Genomic DNA, 17,936 nt, shown 5'->3' with positions numbered 1-17,936 from the left:
TCTAAAATTTATAGATCCGCGCCTAAAAGTTAGTCTTAACAATTCGATCATTTCCGTGAGCGATAAAATCGCTCGCGGAAATTGCAGAGTGGTTACGATTCTTGTAAACAATTTTTTTTATATATCATATCTATATATATACTTTGATATGAAATTCAATAAATTTTACATATATTGCTCACAACTTCATCTTTATGGAGCGCCAAATTAACATAAACTCAAATAATTGAATATATCTTCAATTATTTGAAGATATCATCAATTCATTTGATACGCGCAACAATTTAATTGAAGATCTCTTCAAATAATTAATGATATCTTCAATTCTGAATTACTGCGCGCATTAATTGAAATGATAATAGCATTGATTCTTCAGCTGAATTGATGCGCGCTTTAATTGAATTAATGATCTCTTCAAATGAATTAATGATATCAAGAATTGAATTGATGCGCGCTACAATTCGTGCGCATTCAATCAATTGAGAGAGCAATAATTGAATTGATGCGCGCATTAATTCATTTGATGAGAGCAATAATTGATTTAATGCGCGCAATAATTCAATTATTGCTCTCTTCAATCGAATTAATGATATCTTTAAATCATTACAAGAGAGCAATAATTCTTTTAGAGAGAGCAACTATATAATCAAAGATATCTTCAGTTCAACATATCCACAATTGAATTAATGATCTCTTTAATTGAATTGTTGCTCTCTTTAAAAGAAATGATGCACGCATCAATTCCTTATACAAAAGCATTGTAAATAATTAAAGAGATCATCAAATTATTTATACCGAGCTCTAAATTAATTATTGCGAGCAATATTTCCACGAAATTGGTGCTCTCATCAATTGAATTCAAGAGAGCAATAATTGAATTAATGCGCGCGTCAAATCTGTTAATGCTCTCATTAATTCAATTGATGCCCGCATTAATTCATTTGATGAGAGCAATAATTGAATTGAAGCGCGCATTAATTCATGTGATGAAAGTAATAATCGATTTAATGCACACATTAATTCAATTAAAGTGAGCAAATAATTGAATTGATGATATCTTCAAATAATTGAAGATATCTTCAATTATTTGAGTTTATGTTAATTTGGCGCTACATACATCTTTATATACATGTATGATATCTATATACACTTTGATCTTAAATACAATATCTTTTTATCTAATATTATGATATGTTCAAATACAAATAATTAAATTCATGCATCATATCAAAATTATTTATTTCCATATATAAACTCATCTTTGTAGACTAATACATATTTAGATTTCCATTTCATTATTAATCTACATAATTAATATTTAGATTTCCATTTGGGTCCATTTGACTTCCATTTGGGTCCATTTGATTTCCATTTGGGTTCCATTTATGTCCATTCGGGTTCATTTGGGTCCATTTGCGTAATTCGACGTACCGGTTTCAGCAACGTTAATTGTGCGCATGCGTAGTGAAGGAGCTCACGACAATCGTAACAACTCGGCCATTTCCGTAACCGACAAATTTGTCGGTTACGGAAATGGCCGAGTTGTTACGATTGAGCTCACGGAGCATTCTCTCACCAAAGGGCGCGTTACGCAGGAGCGCACGGAACTCTGGGTAGAGAATGCTCACGGAGAGGAAATTGTGAACAGGCAGACATTTTAAAAGAGAGTAAAAATGAGTTACGGAAGAGGACCTCCCGAAATTGACGGGATGTCTTCATTGAAAGTTGATAATTTAACGTACAGAACAACACCAGAAGATTTACGAAGGGCATTTGACAAGTATGGCGATGTTGGAGATGTTTACATTCCACGGGACCGATTCACCCGTGAAAGCAGGGGATTTGCGTTTGTTAGATTCTATGACAAAAGGGATGCCGAGGATGCGCTGGACTCCATGGACGGCGCGATCATGGACGGTCGAGAGTTGAGGGTGCAGATGGCTAGATACGGACGACCTTCTGAGCCACACAGGAGAGGGCCTCCGAGACGTAGCAGTGGATATCGTTCAAGAAACAGGTAAATTTTGCACTTGATTTATAAAATAGTACTTGTCATAGGTTTACAACTGCTGAATTTTTTCAAACTAGGCTTAGGCTATTTGATGTACAAATTTCTAACAGTGCATATTTTGCTCTTGTTTTGTTGTTTTCTTTTTATTATCATTTTTTTTTTTTATAAACATTGCATATTGAAATGTTAACAATCCTGTATGCCCAAGAGGGCCCTAATTTGGAAATAAATCATATTCTATTGTATTCTGTAAGGGAACATAGTTACAGACTAATCCTGGTTTTCATTTACAGGTCAAGATCTAGGTCGCGTTCCAGATCTAGACGCCGATCCAGGTCTAGATCCAGACGAAGGAGCAGACGTTCCAGGAGTAGGTCGTACAGCAGGTCAAGAAGTAGGAGTAACAGCAAGAGCCCAAGCAGAAGCCGATCACGAAGCAAGTCGGCATCTCGTTCTCCTAACAGAAATGATGACGGCCAGCGGGAGGAAGACTGAGGGCCATTTGGTGGTGTTAAGGCCAACTGTGTGCATCGTGAAACTTGACTGCATGACTGAGACATGTGCAGTTTATCTCTTGATATACTCCTGTGCAAAAAAAAAAGGTTAATACTTGCCACAAAATCATCTGCACTTTTACTTATGTCAGACCAGTCTACTCAACATTTCATTCTTTTCATATGAGGTGGCAAAATGGAATATAGTGTGAAACATTTCATAGGAAAATGTTCTAGTATCATACACATTTTTAATGATTCATATACTATGTCATGTAAATAAATGTCAATTTTGATGGTTTTAACTATTTGATAATGTGAATGTTGTGACATGATGTAGAAGTTTTAACATGTTATTTCTTCTATTTCACATGTGCTGTAGGAGTAAGTAAGCTGTTGGTATGCAGGTCACTGCTTGTGCAGTAGCAGACTTGCAGTAGTGCTGTGCAGTTGCAGTAATGTGCTGTAGCGGTCTGGTGATGCAGTGGGAGACAGCCCCACCTCATGCTGTTACTGAGTGCAGATGGTTCAGTGGGTGGGGGGCAAATGAATTATTAAAGGGGACAAATAAATCTTAAAGTGTATGGAAAGAAAATCTCACTTAATGTGTACGCGAAGCTATACAGGATCATGAAGATTATACATTGAGTTGAATTGGATGCATTGCAAATCCAATATTGAAGTTTACTGCATTATGAATTTGAGTGTACTTACTGTTGCTTCGTTACAGGAGAGGGGATATTTTAAGCTGTTCTTAGATAGAAGTAGAAAGTTGCATAGTCTTGGTTTGGAAATGAAACATTTCCGTTCCTACCAAATGTAAGATGACAAAGCCTTGAGATAAGTGTTCAATGGAACATTTTTCTGAAGAACACCAGTCATGAATTGCATTCTTAAGGGTATTATATGCATAGAAATGAAAAAAGGTTGTTGATTTGATCTGAATCTATGATATATAGGTTTAACTTCAACCTTTCATTTCAGTACATCAAGCAAAAAGTATCTTTAAACTTCTGTCAAAGTTTAAAGGGATAATGCAAATGTTCCTTCTCCGCTCGTATTATTTACTAGTAATTCGAAATGAAATGTCACATTTCCTATTTTCGGTTGTGATGTCATCTCCAGCATTTTTAGGAACTTGCTTTGTCTGATGTGACCAGAATATTGTTCTTACAGAATGAAATAACTGGAGCTTTTGTGATGATGTACCTGGGGATTTTGTTTGTGATTTGTTCTTGGTCTATCGTTGCATTTTGATGTTAGTCAAATTTAGTGGTGTTGCCAGAGTCTCTGGTTGTTTACAAGATTGAAGGTAATCCTGTGGAATGACTTGTAACATCTCTCAAGGATATGTCTGATCTTCTAGGATCCACACGTGTTCTGATCCATTAAGTTTTGTGGTCACTTTAACTTTGGGATGGTATTACGATTGGAGTTGAGAAACATAATGGGTTGGGGGGGGGGGGGGGGGGGTTGTTGAGCACAAGTGAGCTTTTCTGAGCCCCTGTTGTCTGTAAACTTTTTTCATTTTCTACAGATCCTCTGGGCCAATTTCAGTCAAACTTGGTATAAATCATCCTTGGTAAATGGGATCCAAGTTCAAATGAAGGGCCATGTCCCCTTCAAAGAGGAGAAAATCATGGAAATGCAAAAATATGGAGGGGACATTTAAAAATCTAATCAAGAATCAATGGGTCAGAAAACCTCCCTGATATATAGTGCAGGTACAATTAAGATTATGGCCGCTCGGCAGTAGAGTGGGGAATTCAAGTTTCGCATGAAGATATAGGGGAAATTTTTTCAAGAACCACTGGGTCAGTGGACTTTCGAAATTGCTGATTAAGTTTGTTTATATTGTGGCCACCAGGGGTAGGTTGGGCCTAAAATGGGGAGTCAAATATTTACTTTTGAGATATATTTGGGAAAATTATTTTTAAAAGTGCGTGATGATCGTAAACCTGTTTTGTGATGATCTCAACAAGGACCACTGGGTCTGAAAAGAGGAAACTTGCATGAAAGCTTCCTGAAGTGAGAGGGATTCGTGTTCACCAGGCAGGGGTATGAATTTTCCTCTTTGTCTGGCTCAATTTTGGAAGAAATGAAATGCTCTAGGTTTGATCTAGAGCATCTTCACAGAAAATTAAATATATTTCCAGGTAGGGTGAGGTGTTCTCAAAATTTGACCAGTTTTCCTTTGATTTCTGAAGAATTCATTTGCATCTTCACTGCAGGGTTAGGAGTGTGCCACAAAGTTTTGTATGCTAGTATAATGGGAAAAAAATTGAAGTATTTCATTAAGGAACAAGACAAGATATATATATTATAAAAGTCTTCTAAAATTACAATTGCTTAACAACGGCAGGATCAAGGTCACTCAGGTGAGCGATATGGGCCTCCTGTTTGTCCACACAAACTTTAACCTGTACAAGGTCATAACTTGATTACTTTGGAATGAATGGCAATGGTGTGTGCATTCCATCTTATCCACGAGGGCTAGAATTTTAGACGAAAATACCATCAGACAAACGGCACAGTAGCACTTTATGTAGACAATGAGAAGACCACTGGGTTAAGACACTAGACCGTGTGGGTTTAATGATAACAGAAAATGTGGAAAATTTGACTTATCCATATGGAAACAAAGAGTGAATTTGATGATACTTTGGCTCTGGTCACGACAGCCCTGTCATTGTTCAAGGTCAACACCGGAGAATCTGTATACAAAGTATGAAAGCTCTGCCTAAATAATCAGGAGATATTACAGGGTTTGACACTAAGGCACGTCCGACCGACCGAGTCGGGTAAAATGTCGATTTACTAGTCCGACTGGTCGTGTTAAATAATAAACAAGAAACTGCCAATCTTGAACCGTGTGGTGGAATAATCTCTATTTTTAGTTCTAATAGATAAGTCGCGGTCGGTAATGATGTTTTACGACATCTACTCGATGTTAATTTTAAATAGTTTATTTGAATAGACTATAATAAAGTGTTTATCAAGTTAATAAATTACGTCGTAAACGTTTGTCATTTACATGGAGTATTTAGATATGGAGAAACTATCGGTGTTTTTTCTGGAAAGTTGGTCAGGGCTAGTAAAAATCATTTGAAGTAGCCCGACTGGTCTAGTGCTGAAAAAAGTAAATGTCAAACCCTGTATTAAATAGGTCAGATTTTTCTTGAAGTAGGTCAAAACACCATTTTATAACAATGTCTTGCCATACAGAATCTCTAGGCCTATACAACATACGAAAGCGCTACCTAAAGTAGTTCCTGATATACACAATAGGTTATGTTTTCTAAAGGGTAGGTCAAAGGGCATATAGAAATTTATAATATATGAAAGATCTACCTTGGATAGTTCAGGGCATATTGAATACTGAGGGTAGGTAAGATTTATATTAAAAGTAGGTTGAACTTGAAAAGTCTTGTCGTAAGGAATGTATATACAAAATATGAAGGCCCTAACTTAAATATTTTGGCTTAAATAGGTCAAAATGTATTTTTAATTTCCCATATATATTGGCATGTAAAACTTTGATCCCTATTGGGTCCACCCTATCCTCGGTGGCCACGATTTTTATAAACCTGAATCTTTACTATGTCGGGGAAATTTTAAACTTTTCTGACCCAGTGGTTCTGGAGATTTTCCCTTTATATTCGCATGTAAAACTTTGATCCCCTATTGTGGCCCCACCTTAACCCCGGGAGCCACGATTTTGCCAAACTTGAATCTGCGCTATGTTAGGATGCTTACATGTAAATATCTACTTGTCTGGCCCAGTGGTTCTTTAGAAGATTTTTAAATGACCGCACCCAATTTTTGCATTTTCGTGATTATCTCCCCTTTGAAAGGAACATTCATTTGAACAAACTTGAACCCCCTTCACCTAGGGATACTTTGTGCAAAGTTTGCACGAAATTTGCTTGTTGGTCCTGGAGAAGATTTTTAGCTCACCTGAGCTGAAAGCTCTTGTGAGTTTTTCTGATCGCCTGTTGTCTGTCTGTAATCTTTTCCCATTTTCGACATCTTCTCTGGTCCAAACTTGGCAAAAAGCATCCTTGGGTGAAGGGCTTTCAAGTATGTTTCAATGAAGGGCAATGCCCCCTTCATAGGGGAGATAATCGTAAAAAATAACATGGGGCTCATATAAAAAAAAAAACCCACTGACCCAGAAGAACTGAAATTTACATGAAAGCTTCATGACCGTGCAGATTCGAGTTTGTTAAAACTTTGATGCCTAAGGGTAGGTTGGGGCCACATTAGGGGATCAAAGTTTTACATGCGAATATATAGGGAAGGTGAAGATGGCGAACAGTGATTAATTTCATAATTCCTATAAGCAATACAAGATGGAGTTGGGCAAACACGGACCCCTCGACACACCAGAGGTGGAATCAGGTGCCTAGGAGGAGTAAGCACCCCCTGTTGACCGGCCACACCCGACGTGAGCCCTATATCGTGATGAAGTAAACAGAATTGTGATAATTATCCGTTGTCGAAATCGGTGTGCCAAGAACGGTCTAACAATCGGTATGAAACACGGCAGTCAGTATTTGACCTTGGAATGATATGTTATACAGGTAAACTATATCGTTAGAACGGCCATAGAATTTGCGAAATGCTCACTTGAAACGACATTGTTGAAATCCTGCACCTTCAACTTGTTTGTCAGTAGCCTGCCTCAATTTAAAAACTGACCATAAGCAGAACAAGCTCTTGCGAATCGGTGGAGAGATATAAACACCATACATGTGCGGGTGATAGTGGAATATTGCTACATAAATATGGGAAGTTGGCGATGAAGCTGAAATCATTCCGTTTGTCATAATGTTGGTTTGCCATTAATATCTACTTTCAATAAAATATCCAAGTATGAAGCAGAAATGGACGACTCTGTGGTGTCTTTTATTTCGAGTTCACTGGGATAAATCGAATCAACATATGGATGAAAGTTATTATTGCTCATCGATAAACCTGAATGTCGAATTGAAGGCCACAGCAAAACATTTTTTCTTCTAGCGTAGAAGTTTTTGATTAAATTCTTCTTCATAGGCATATATAAACAGGTCAGCTAACAATAGAGTACAACTCGTGCCCATTAAAATTCCAACAGACTGTTGGAAGGCCTGATCACCAAAGACTACGAAGATATTGTCAATGAGGAAATCCACATATTTTTTATTTCAACTTCAGAGTACTTGTGCGAGGAAACGGAGTGGTGTTAACAAAGTAATTTATTTGCGTTTTCCAGTTTTGTTGAAGCAACAGTACTATCTATGATATCAAAATGTCTAGTCTTTAATTTATCGTGAGGAATGATCGTTGAAAAGTCAAACGTTCTGATGTTGATTTGAGAAAAGTTTTGCGATTTTAAATATAGTAAAAGTTCTTTAGATTTTTTTTTAGAATCCACATTTCATTTACACCACTTCTGGCATTATGTAGTCGCACAGTACGTTTAAAGTTTCTCATTGACAGCAGTTAAATATTTTTGTGAGGAGCACAGATAAGGGCTGGGTAGAACACTTACTGGATCCAGCAATGTATCTTTGTAAGGGTTTTTATGAAGTTTAGGAATCTAGTATTTTAGTATAGGTACGGTAACTCATATTCATCCAACCCATTGACTCGGATATTAAATGTGTGTAAAACTGAAGGATGGTTTTGAAGAATATCAACGTTTGAAAGGGCAATTGGAGTATAAGCACGATTACCAAAAGTGGAATTAATGCCAAGTTCGTTTAAAATACAGTTGGAATAATGAGCCTTACAAACAATGATAATGTTGTTACAAGCTTTGTCAGCTGGAACTAAAACAAATTCCTCATATATAACCTATTTAATCACTTCTGGTTTACTAAACACAGAAGGATAGATGGTACCATCGTCGGAAACCCACGGCTGATTACGCTTCGTTCCTCTCTCCTTCATGATGGAGAGAGGAACGAAGCGTAATCAACCGTGGGTTTCCGACGATGAGACGGTACGTACTTTTGTTTTAATGTGTCTAAGTATGCGGGATTTTGATATTCCTCTTATACTTTTAATCCGTTCTGACACTGTATCAACTCTCAAGTTCTTTTTCAATTTAGCCCATTGTCTGGCATAATCTTTGACATAATTCATAATAGAGATGTTCAAAGTTCTCACTGTTCGATCGTCTCATTCAATTGTGTCGTCACACAACGCAATACTATATCGTGTAAAACGTTCTAATTCAAAGGTGAGTTGCGTTAATTGAAAGACCGATGTTCTTTGTATTTAGGACCTTTTAGAATAAGTGATTTGGGGTCCTCATTTTCAACTATATCAACATCACCAGTAATGACACGTCCAGCTGGACTATACATAGTTGAAAGAAGACGAAGAACACGTAGGTAGATTAAGTATAAGATGGTCTATATCTAGGCACTGCAAAGTTTGTTTATAATTAAAATGTTTGAATGCAATAGTAAAAGTATATTTTTAGGAAATACCGGGTGTAGACTTGGAATACACGACTGAACTCTTTTATGACGAAGAATGCTGCATAAGTTGACGGCATCTATTCCTTTGTTTGTAAATTTTAGCTTTTGAAAGGAACTGGCGGCATGATTCGGAAGGAATATCATCCATGAGCCGTGGTGGTTTAAAGAACCTTTTATTGGCAACATCCATTATCACATAGTTCAGTCTATATTCAGGTGTTGAAAAATCCAAGTATAGACTAGGTGTGGCTTCATCAAATAACATGTGTATAACTCTCAATGGAACAGAGTAAAGTTTTGTGCGAATATTATGTGGACCTAATTGTCTGTTGACGTAAGGTAAAAGTGAATCAAACATGACATCATTTACACAGGCACCTGAAGTATGGATATTACTACCCATCCACCCCTTTTTTCTATATTTTTTTGTGTTTGGCAATAATTTCTCTGAAATGTGTGAATTCCCTGTCTCTAATACCGGTAGAAGGTCAATCTCTAAAGCTTACAAAAAGCGTGAAACAATTACATAAATCGAAAGAGGGATGAGATAGACAGGGAATTCACACATTTCAGAAAAATTATTGCTTCAAAAAAAAATTTATCATAAAAAAGGGGGTGTGTGTTAGTAATATCCATACTTCAGGTGCCTGTGATCATTTATACTTTGTCTTTTATATGAACGATGTCCATGACTACGTTTCCGTCTTTGAGTATTTGGAACGAGTCCCATCACATCAGACGTTATTAGTAACATTACCCACATCATATACATTATCATTGCATCCAGATGGAAATGCGGTTCCTAGAGTCCTGATCCAGTGATCTTTTCGTTGTCTACGAAAAGGGATATTTAATGTTGGATTGTTTGTGTAAGTACCCCCTCAACATTAATGAAAATGCACTCCTCCTTTATTTTTCTTAATAATTATTGCAATCAGGGCATTATACCCTCCCTATCATCTTGAATATTGCATTATATTCTCGATTCAAAGATTTGATATACATTCCTACATAAAAGAATATAAATAATTTATGGTATCAATATATCAAAATGAATCACACTGGCTATGTACAGCTTTATTTCTCTTGTTACAGCTAATTTTCTCTCGTTAGAAATTGAAATTCAAAGATTACAGCTATATCTTAAAAGAGGGTGTTGCACCGAAGCGGGAATTTACCCTAATCGGAATCGTGACGTAGAACTGACCTTCATTCATATTTATTACTCATTGCGTATTTGCCATTTAAATACCTGAAGGATTTCCCAGTACTAGGGACAAGCCTAATACATTTTATGTGTCAATACATTATACATGTAGTCTAAAGATAATTTTTGAAATCGTGAAAATTAAATTGTCTTCTTTTATTCTGAGTATCAGATATGTATACGGTTACATGTTACGAGTGTATCAAATATTTAGTATATGCTATACTACTATCCAAAAGCTCTTATACTCGTATGTATTATTTTCTACAACCAACACTTGGCAACTGTACATGAGTCTGGCCTCAAAACAAAATCGTATTGGAAGTTTAATACGTATGCAGTTTCAGTCCCAGACTAGTGTACTGCAGGGTGGGAAAATAACCTCGAATCCAAGTAGTAATTCAATACTTTATTATGGTTATGGCTTCACAAGAGGTAAAAGACTGAAATTAAATATAAACCACAAATAAATTCCTACACAAAAGGAATTCCTGATTTAGAAAAACACTTATTACTCATAAATTTGATAATTTCACCTAACTGACTTTGGCAACAATATGATTTGACAAATCTAAACAGTATAAAAGATTCCTAGGTAAATTTAACAATGAATATCTACTATATTTTCAAAGTAAACAATCGTTTAACGCCTAACCCGAATTTTCTCACCTATGTTTCAAGAATTATCGAACACGTGCTTGGCATTACTAAATTATACAAAAACATATATAAATGCATTTAGATCAGTGTTCTAATGAAAACTTACATCGGTGTGGCACCTCAAAGGATTGAAAAAGAACAAATTTTCAGTAAAGGTAGCAGCCCCGCTGCATTGACAAAGTCCCGGACATAAAGTGCTAATCCCGTATGGACCTGTAAAAATTGATTCAACATAGCAATTTGCTACTGGAATACATCTAAACTCAAGCTGTTTAACGGTTATTTACCTTGTTGGGTCTTAAAGTTTTTCTTCCAAAGCTTTGCAAAATTCACAACGGTTTTTCGTAAAAGGCACCATGCCTTTGTCAACAACTTTCATTCAGAAAAACATACAAGTTCTCGTTAGCAGCCTTGACTATTAAAACACAGATATTGCATGCTGTATTCGGCGTGTTTGTGGAGAGTCCTATTCACAAACTAAACAGTGTCCAGGTTGGAAGCTTATTTCAAACTCAGAACATGGTAATAAACAGAGATTTGACATGAAACTTTTATAAAAAAAAAAAAAAAAAAGAAAAAAAAAAAAAAAAAAAAAAAAGAAACAACAACAACTAGAAGCGTGTTTCAATTAAGAAGGAAAAAAAATCCACATTGTATATGGAAAAGGAATATCCCAAAAAAAAATAAATAAAAAATGTGTTCGTGAGGGAGTCGAACCCGGTCGTTTTAAAAATAGAAAACATCTTTACATATAATAGTCGACTACCTAATCCACTGAACCACGCTGTAGACCATACACACCTAAGGAAAATTAACGTACAGGTGAAGTTGAAAATAATACCAGTGAAGTCGTTTCGATTTTTTTAAATTTACAAAAAAATGCCCTCGTGAAACAAAATTTCAAAGCGACAGTTTTTTAGAGGAAAACTCGAAGTACATGCTCATGCTGAATTTATTTTGTTTCATGGAGGCAGTTTTTCTGAAATTCGGGGATACCCTTTAATTTCAACGCTAAAAATCATATAAATCGCTTATTGCTTTATTTAAACTCGAAATATTTTGGCTAATTTTGTCAATACATGTCTTTTCAACTTATTTTCAAAAATTATTGAATCAAGACAAATGTTCCAATTGGTTTTATCATATATTTGAATAACTTAAAATTTTCGATCTTTCATGAAACACCTTTAGGGAAATTAACATGAGACGTGTAACACGTACCTTCTTTCTGGATACAATGATTATAGGTCACTATATTTTCGAAATAATCTTACAAGATTTTTTCCCCGCGGAAGGGGGGGGGGGTCTGAAATGTGTTATTGTCTGCTGCAGTTCCATAGAATTTGCTCTTGCAAAACAATATAAAATTTACTACTTTTGTAAGTATTGAAGTTTCAATTTCATTTTACATCTAGACGAATATTAATTTTCATACTTTGCTAATTAAATCGCTGTTTATATCGGTCAAGAGCTTTGTTGATAATATATTTTGTATGATACAGCCTTATTTGACTGGGAATGGTGGACTGTAATCTAGCTACTTGGAGGTCAAAGTATCATAACGAGTTCCGGAATCCGCATCATTTCTAAAATTTATAGATCCGCGCCTTAAACTCAGTCGTAACCATTCGACCATTTCCGGAAATCGTTTTAGCAACGTTAATTGTGCGCATGCGGCTTTCTAGACGTTCCGTCCCATAATCAATCCGTCCCTTAGTCGATTCGTCCCATTACCAATCCGTCCCTAGACTATCCGTCCCTTAGTTAATACGTCTCCTAGTCGATCCGGCCCAGAAAAAAAAATGATATTTTTCAAGTGCTATTTACAGTACTGAATTGATTTAATTCATCTGCGTATTTCATCTTCATGGTGTGTGTGCCGCTGATATCTTCTGTCATCAGGTAGTCATCCTTTAATATGCTCTATGGTATTTATGGCTTGATTGCAGACTAATTAACCTTGATCACACGTAATGTATATTAATCTTCTTGAGACTGTTTATCATAACAAATGTCTCCTCTTTTAAAAACAAGAAAAACATACTTTGCCAAAGCATTTAAGGTATTTGTTCCTCCATATTGAAATAAGTTCCCAAAAAGAAGAGATGTTTTGATATTTGACAGCTTTTTCTAAAATCATTATACACATCACAATATTCGATAAAGTGGGCTTAATTTTCCATACAAAGAATACCTTTTGTTTTTAAACAAAATTTACATACTCTGTCATTTCTTGAAATATTTCTACACCTGTCACATTCTATTTCCAAATCATGAGAAATTCTTTGAACTTCTGGAGTTAAAAAAAACAACAACCAAAAACTTCTAATAGTTAGGTTACTGTAAGCTCGTAATTAATTATCAAAGGTTGCACAACAATGCAGTTATAAAAACTGTTTTCACTAAGGTGTTTTCAATGATCAGTGGACATGGGACACACATTTACATTGATTGCTATACATAGTTGAATAACGATGTTTTTACAATAATTAATGAGCACACATTTTTATAACCATCACACTTTAAACAAAAATTATAAATCCTAGTTAAGAGTTGTATAAACGATTTTATTCACACGTCTAACTTCGGCAGTTATCTAATTTTGATAACTATAACTGCAATATATATGCAAAAACTTCCCTTTTTCTTAAGTAATAATCATTTATTATATCTTTGATTTAAAAAAAATGGAGGGGCCAGATCGACTAAGCAAATGGGGCCGAATCGACCATGGGACGGACCGTCTAGGGACGGATCGACTAGGGGGACGGAACGACCTACTACTGCGCATGCGCAGTGAAGGAGCACGCGGAGAGGAGAGGAAGAGAGAAGGGCAGACATTTTAAAAGAGAGCAAAAATGAGTTACGGAAGAGGACCTCCCGAAATTGATGGAATGTCTTCATTGAAAGTTGATAATTTAACGTACAGAACAACACCAGAAGATTTACGAAGGGCATTTGACAAGTACGGTGATGTTGGAGATGTTTACATTCCACGGGACCGATTCACCCGTGAAAGCAGGGGATTTGCGTTTGTTAGATTCTATGACAAAAGGGATGCCGAGGATGCGCTGGACTCCATGGACGGCGCGATCATGGACGGTCGAGAGTTGAGGGTGCAGATGGCTAGATACGGACGACCTTCTGAGCCTTACAGGAGAGGGCCTCCGAGACGTAGCAGTGGATATCGTTCAAGAAACAGGTAAATTTTGCACCTAAATAGTACTTATCATATTATACAACTGCTGAATTTTGTCAAACTAGGCTTAGGCTATTTGATGTCCAAATTTCATGTAAGGGAACATATTTACAGACTATATCCTGATTTTCATTTACAGGTCAAGATCTAGGTCGCGTTCCAGATCTAGACGCCGATCCAGGTCTAGATCCAGACGAAGGAGCAGACGTTCCAGGAGTAGGTCGTACAGCAGGTCAAGGAGTAGGAGTAACAGCAAGAGCCCAAGCAGAAGCCGATCACGAAGCAAATCGGCATCTCGTTCTCCTAACAGAAATGATGACGGCCAGCGGGAGGAAGACTGAGGGCCATTTGGTGGTGTTAAGGCCAACTGTGTGCATCGTGAAACTTGACTGCATGACTGAGACATGTGCAGTTTATCTCTTGATATACTCCTGTGCAAAAAAAAAGGTTAATACTTGCCACAAAATCATCTGCACTTTTACTTATGTCAGACCAGTCTACTCAACATTTCATTCTTTTCATATGAGGTGGCAAAATGGAATATAGTGTGAAACATTTCATAGGAAAATGTTCTAGTATCATACACATTTTTAATGATTCATATATTATGTCATGTAAATAAATGTCAATTTTGATGGTTTTAACTATTTGATAATGTGAATGTTGTGACATGATGTAGAAGTTTTAACATGTTATTTCTTCTATTTCACATGTGCTGTAGGAGTAAGTAAGCGGTATGCAGGTCACTGCTTGTGCTGTGAGGTAGCAGTAGTGCTGTGCAGTTGCAGTAATGTGCTGTAGCGGTCTGGTGGTGCAGTAATGCAGTGGGAGACAGCCCCACGTCAGGCTGTTACTGAGTGCAGATGGTTCAGTGGGTGGGGGGCAGTTGAATTATTAAGGGGACAAATAATTGTTCAAGTGTATGGAAATAAAATCTCATTGTATACAGGATAATGAAAATTATATATTGAGTTGGATTGGATGCATTGGAACTCCAATATTGAAGTTTTCTGCAATACGAATTTGAGTGTACTTGCTGTCGCTATGTGGGAGGGGATGTGTTAAGCTGTTCTTATATAGGAGTAGGAAGTTGCATAGTCTTGGTTTGGAAATGAAACATTTCCATTCCTTCCAAATGTAAGATGAGAAAGCCTAGAGATAAGTGTTCAATGGAATGTTTTTCAGAGGAACAGCAGTCATGAATTGTGTTCTTAAGGGTATTGTATACATAGAAATGAAAAAGGTGGTTAATTTGATCTGAATCTGTGATATAGTTTTGACTTTAATATTTCATTTCAGTACATGAAGTGAGAAGTATCTATTTAACTTGGGAAGTTTACACGTGATAAATAATGCCAACGTCCCTTCTATCATATTATTTACTAGTAATTTGAAATGACCCGTCACCTTTCCCGATTGAAAAAGTATTTTCAGTTGTGATGTTATCTCCAACATTTTAGGAACTGGCTTTGTTTGTCTGATGCGTCCAGAATATTGTTCCTACAGAATGGACTGAGTTGGAGCTTTTGTGATGATGTACCTGGGAATTATGTTTGTGATTGCACTTGGTCCAAAGTGGCATTTTGATGTTGGTCAAATTTGGTGCTGTTGCCAGAGCAGGGCTCAACATTAACTTTTTTTCCTACTTGTCCATTCGGACAAGGGACAAAGATATTTACTTGTCCGAACTTCAACTTCACTTGTCCGCAAAAATTTCAAAAAAGTATCTAATATTGTCAAATTGAAAACTGTATTAAGTTACTTAATATATAGTCTATTTTATACCTGCTTGATTGATTTTTTTTTTTATCTTATTCTCTTGATAAAAACAACAAATGCATAAAACAAAATTGTATCTAGACTTCCTATCTTGAATCAATGATTTGTAAGATCCATGGATGATTGAATACTTTTCACAAAATTGTTTGGAGACTTCTTTACATAAAAAAAAGGACTTGTCCAATCGGACAAGTGCCCATCAATATTCACTTGTCCGAAATGTTTTTCCACTGGTACCGGACAAACGTTAATGTTGACCCCTGCAGAGTTGGTGGTCTCTGGTTGTTCTCAAGATTGAACATAATCTTGTGAAATGCCTTGTAACATCTGTCTGATCTTTCTAGGATCCAGATGTGGTTTGAACCATTAAGTTTTGTGGTCACTTTAACTTAGGGGTGATGTGATTGGAGTTGATAGGCATATGGGGTGTTGTTTTTAAGTTCAAGTGGGCTTTTCTGAGCACCTGTTTGTAAACTTTTTTCATTCTCTCCAGAACCTCTAGGCCAATTTCGGCCAAACTTGGTATAAATCATCCTTGGTAAATGGGATCTAAGTTCAAATGAAGGGCCATCTCTTCAAAGAGCAGAAACTCGTGGAAATGCAAAAATATGGAGGGATGAATTAAAAATCTAATCAAGAATCAATGGACCAGAAATGTTCAAATTTATATCCAACCTCGCTGACACAGTGAAAGTTCAAGTTAAGATTAACACACACACCCCTCTTTGGTAGAATGGGGAATCGGAAGTTTCAAGTGAAGATGTAGGGGAAATCTCAAAAAACACTGGGTTAAAAAGGTGGACTTTTCAAATAGCTGATTAAGTTTGTTAAAATCATGGCTGCCAGGGGTAGGGTGGTCTTATCATGGGGGGTCAAATTTTTACTTTCAGATATATTGGGTAAATTTTTAAACATGTATGTGATAATCATAAATCTGTTGTTTCTGAGATTCTGTGGTGATCTCTTGACAAGTACCACTGGGTCTGAAAGGAAATTTACATGAAAGCTTCCAGGGCAGGGATGTGATTTTTTCCTCTTGTCTGGCTTAATTTTGGAAAGAAATGAAACACTAGGTTTGATCTAGAGTGACAGAAAATTAAATATTTTCCAGGTAGGGTGCGATGTTTAATCAGTTTTCCTTTGAGTTCTGAGGAATTCAGTTGCACCCCTGCAGGGATAGGGTGATGCCACAAAGTTTTGAATGTTGCATTCATTCTTTATGGCAAGACTTTTAATTTGATGCACTGGTGTTTGGAATGAAATAATTTATTTGTAATTGACTTTACATTCAATTACAGGTAATTTAATGTATTTTAAATACATTCTATATTTGAACTTAAGTTTGGTGGTGTTTATGCAATAATTGGATGTCTCATTTCTATATACTTGGTGCTGCAGGGCTATAGGTGACGGGTTGATTTTGTTCCTGAAGGTGTGAACCACTTTCATACCAGAGAGCAAGGGCACAGATGGAAAAAATACCCATGGAAGAGTTCACTTCATTCAGATATTACATTCAGAACTAAGGATGACTTTGATGTATTGGATGATTTCATGTTCCAGAATTGCATCTGGAAATTTTCAAAGGCCAAGTTTTTGACAGAATTCCTATAAAAAAGCTTGAAAAGAAATCGAAGCGGGCTTTGCTGTCAAGTCTTCCAAGACTTTTCAAATGAATTTCAGTAATTGAAATTAATTAACTGCATTGATTAAAGTCATTGTAGTTTTGCAAGTAATTGTCAAAATCATCAATTTATTTGAAAGTAATTACATTTTTAATGTAATCACATCCATGAATGATGTGTGATTTTGTGGCCTTGATATGGACTTGCTATTGATAAAAAAAAAAAAAGGCTGGCCATATTCAATTTATCCTGAAGTATTTGAGGTAGATTTTTCATATCTTGTATATACATTTCTTATGGTAAGGCCTTTTATATTGTGACCTTAAAGATTGGCCTAACGTAGCCTATAATGTATCGGTATATATATCGGGAACTAATTTGTTAGGACTAAATATTTTATATATACATTCTTTATGACAAGGCCTTGTGACACAATGGTGTTTGATATTTGACGTACTTAAAAAAACTATTCAATATCTCCTGAAATATTT

General features: G+C 36.1%; 2 protein-coding genes across 4 annotated transcripts; both read left to right on the top strand.

Annotated features, from left to right (window-relative positions):
- Positions 1 to 1,549: 1,549 nt before the first annotated feature.
- LOC125669979 (serine/arginine-rich splicing factor 2-like) lies at positions 1,550 to 3,100 on the top strand. 2 transcript variants are annotated; one of them, XR_008802287.1, is made up of 3 exons: positions 1,550 to 2,017; positions 2,305 to 2,613; positions 2,888 to 3,100. XR_008802287.1 is itself a non-coding variant. In XM_048904865.2 (2 exons), exons 1-2 carry the CDS (start codon positions 1,674 to 1,676, stop codon positions 2,504 to 2,506), a joined length of 546 nt encoding a protein of 181 aa, XP_048760822.1. In that variant the 5' UTR covers positions 1,559 to 1,673; the 3' UTR covers positions 2,507 to 2,801. The 2 variants fall into 2 exon arrangements, 1 of the variants encoding a protein (XP_048760822.1); XM_048904865.2 differs by lacking the exon at positions 2,888 to 3,100 and having other exon boundaries at positions 1,559 to 2,017; positions 2,305 to 2,801.
- Positions 3,101 to 10,147: 7,047 nt separating this feature from the next.
- Positions 10,148 to 14,995, top strand: LOC125669978 (serine/arginine-rich splicing factor 2-like). Of its 2 annotated transcripts, XR_008802286.1 has the most exons (3): positions 10,148 to 14,044; positions 14,181 to 14,488; positions 14,763 to 14,995. XR_008802286.1 is itself a non-coding variant. In XM_048904863.2 (2 exons), the coding sequence occupies exons 1-2, from the start codon at positions 13,701 to 13,703 to the stop codon at positions 14,380 to 14,382; spliced, it is 546 nt and encodes a 181-aa protein (XP_048760820.1). In that variant the 5' UTR covers positions 10,148 to 13,700; the 3' UTR covers positions 14,383 to 14,676. The 2 variants fall into 2 exon arrangements, 1 of the variants encoding a protein (XP_048760820.1); XM_048904863.2 differs by lacking the exon at positions 14,763 to 14,995 and having other exon boundaries at positions 14,181 to 14,676.
- Positions 14,996 to 17,936: the final 2,941 nt, after the last annotated feature.

The sequence above is a fragment of the Ostrea edulis genome, chromosome 4 (assembly GCF_947568905.1).
Source record: "Ostrea edulis chromosome 4, xbOstEdul1.1, whole genome shotgun sequence".
In the NCBI taxonomy this organism is placed as follows: domain Eukaryota; kingdom Metazoa; phylum Mollusca; class Bivalvia; order Ostreida; family Ostreidae; genus Ostrea; species Ostrea edulis.
Note: the sequence above shows the minus strand (reverse complement) of the source record. Positions and strands in the feature narration are given on the sequence as shown.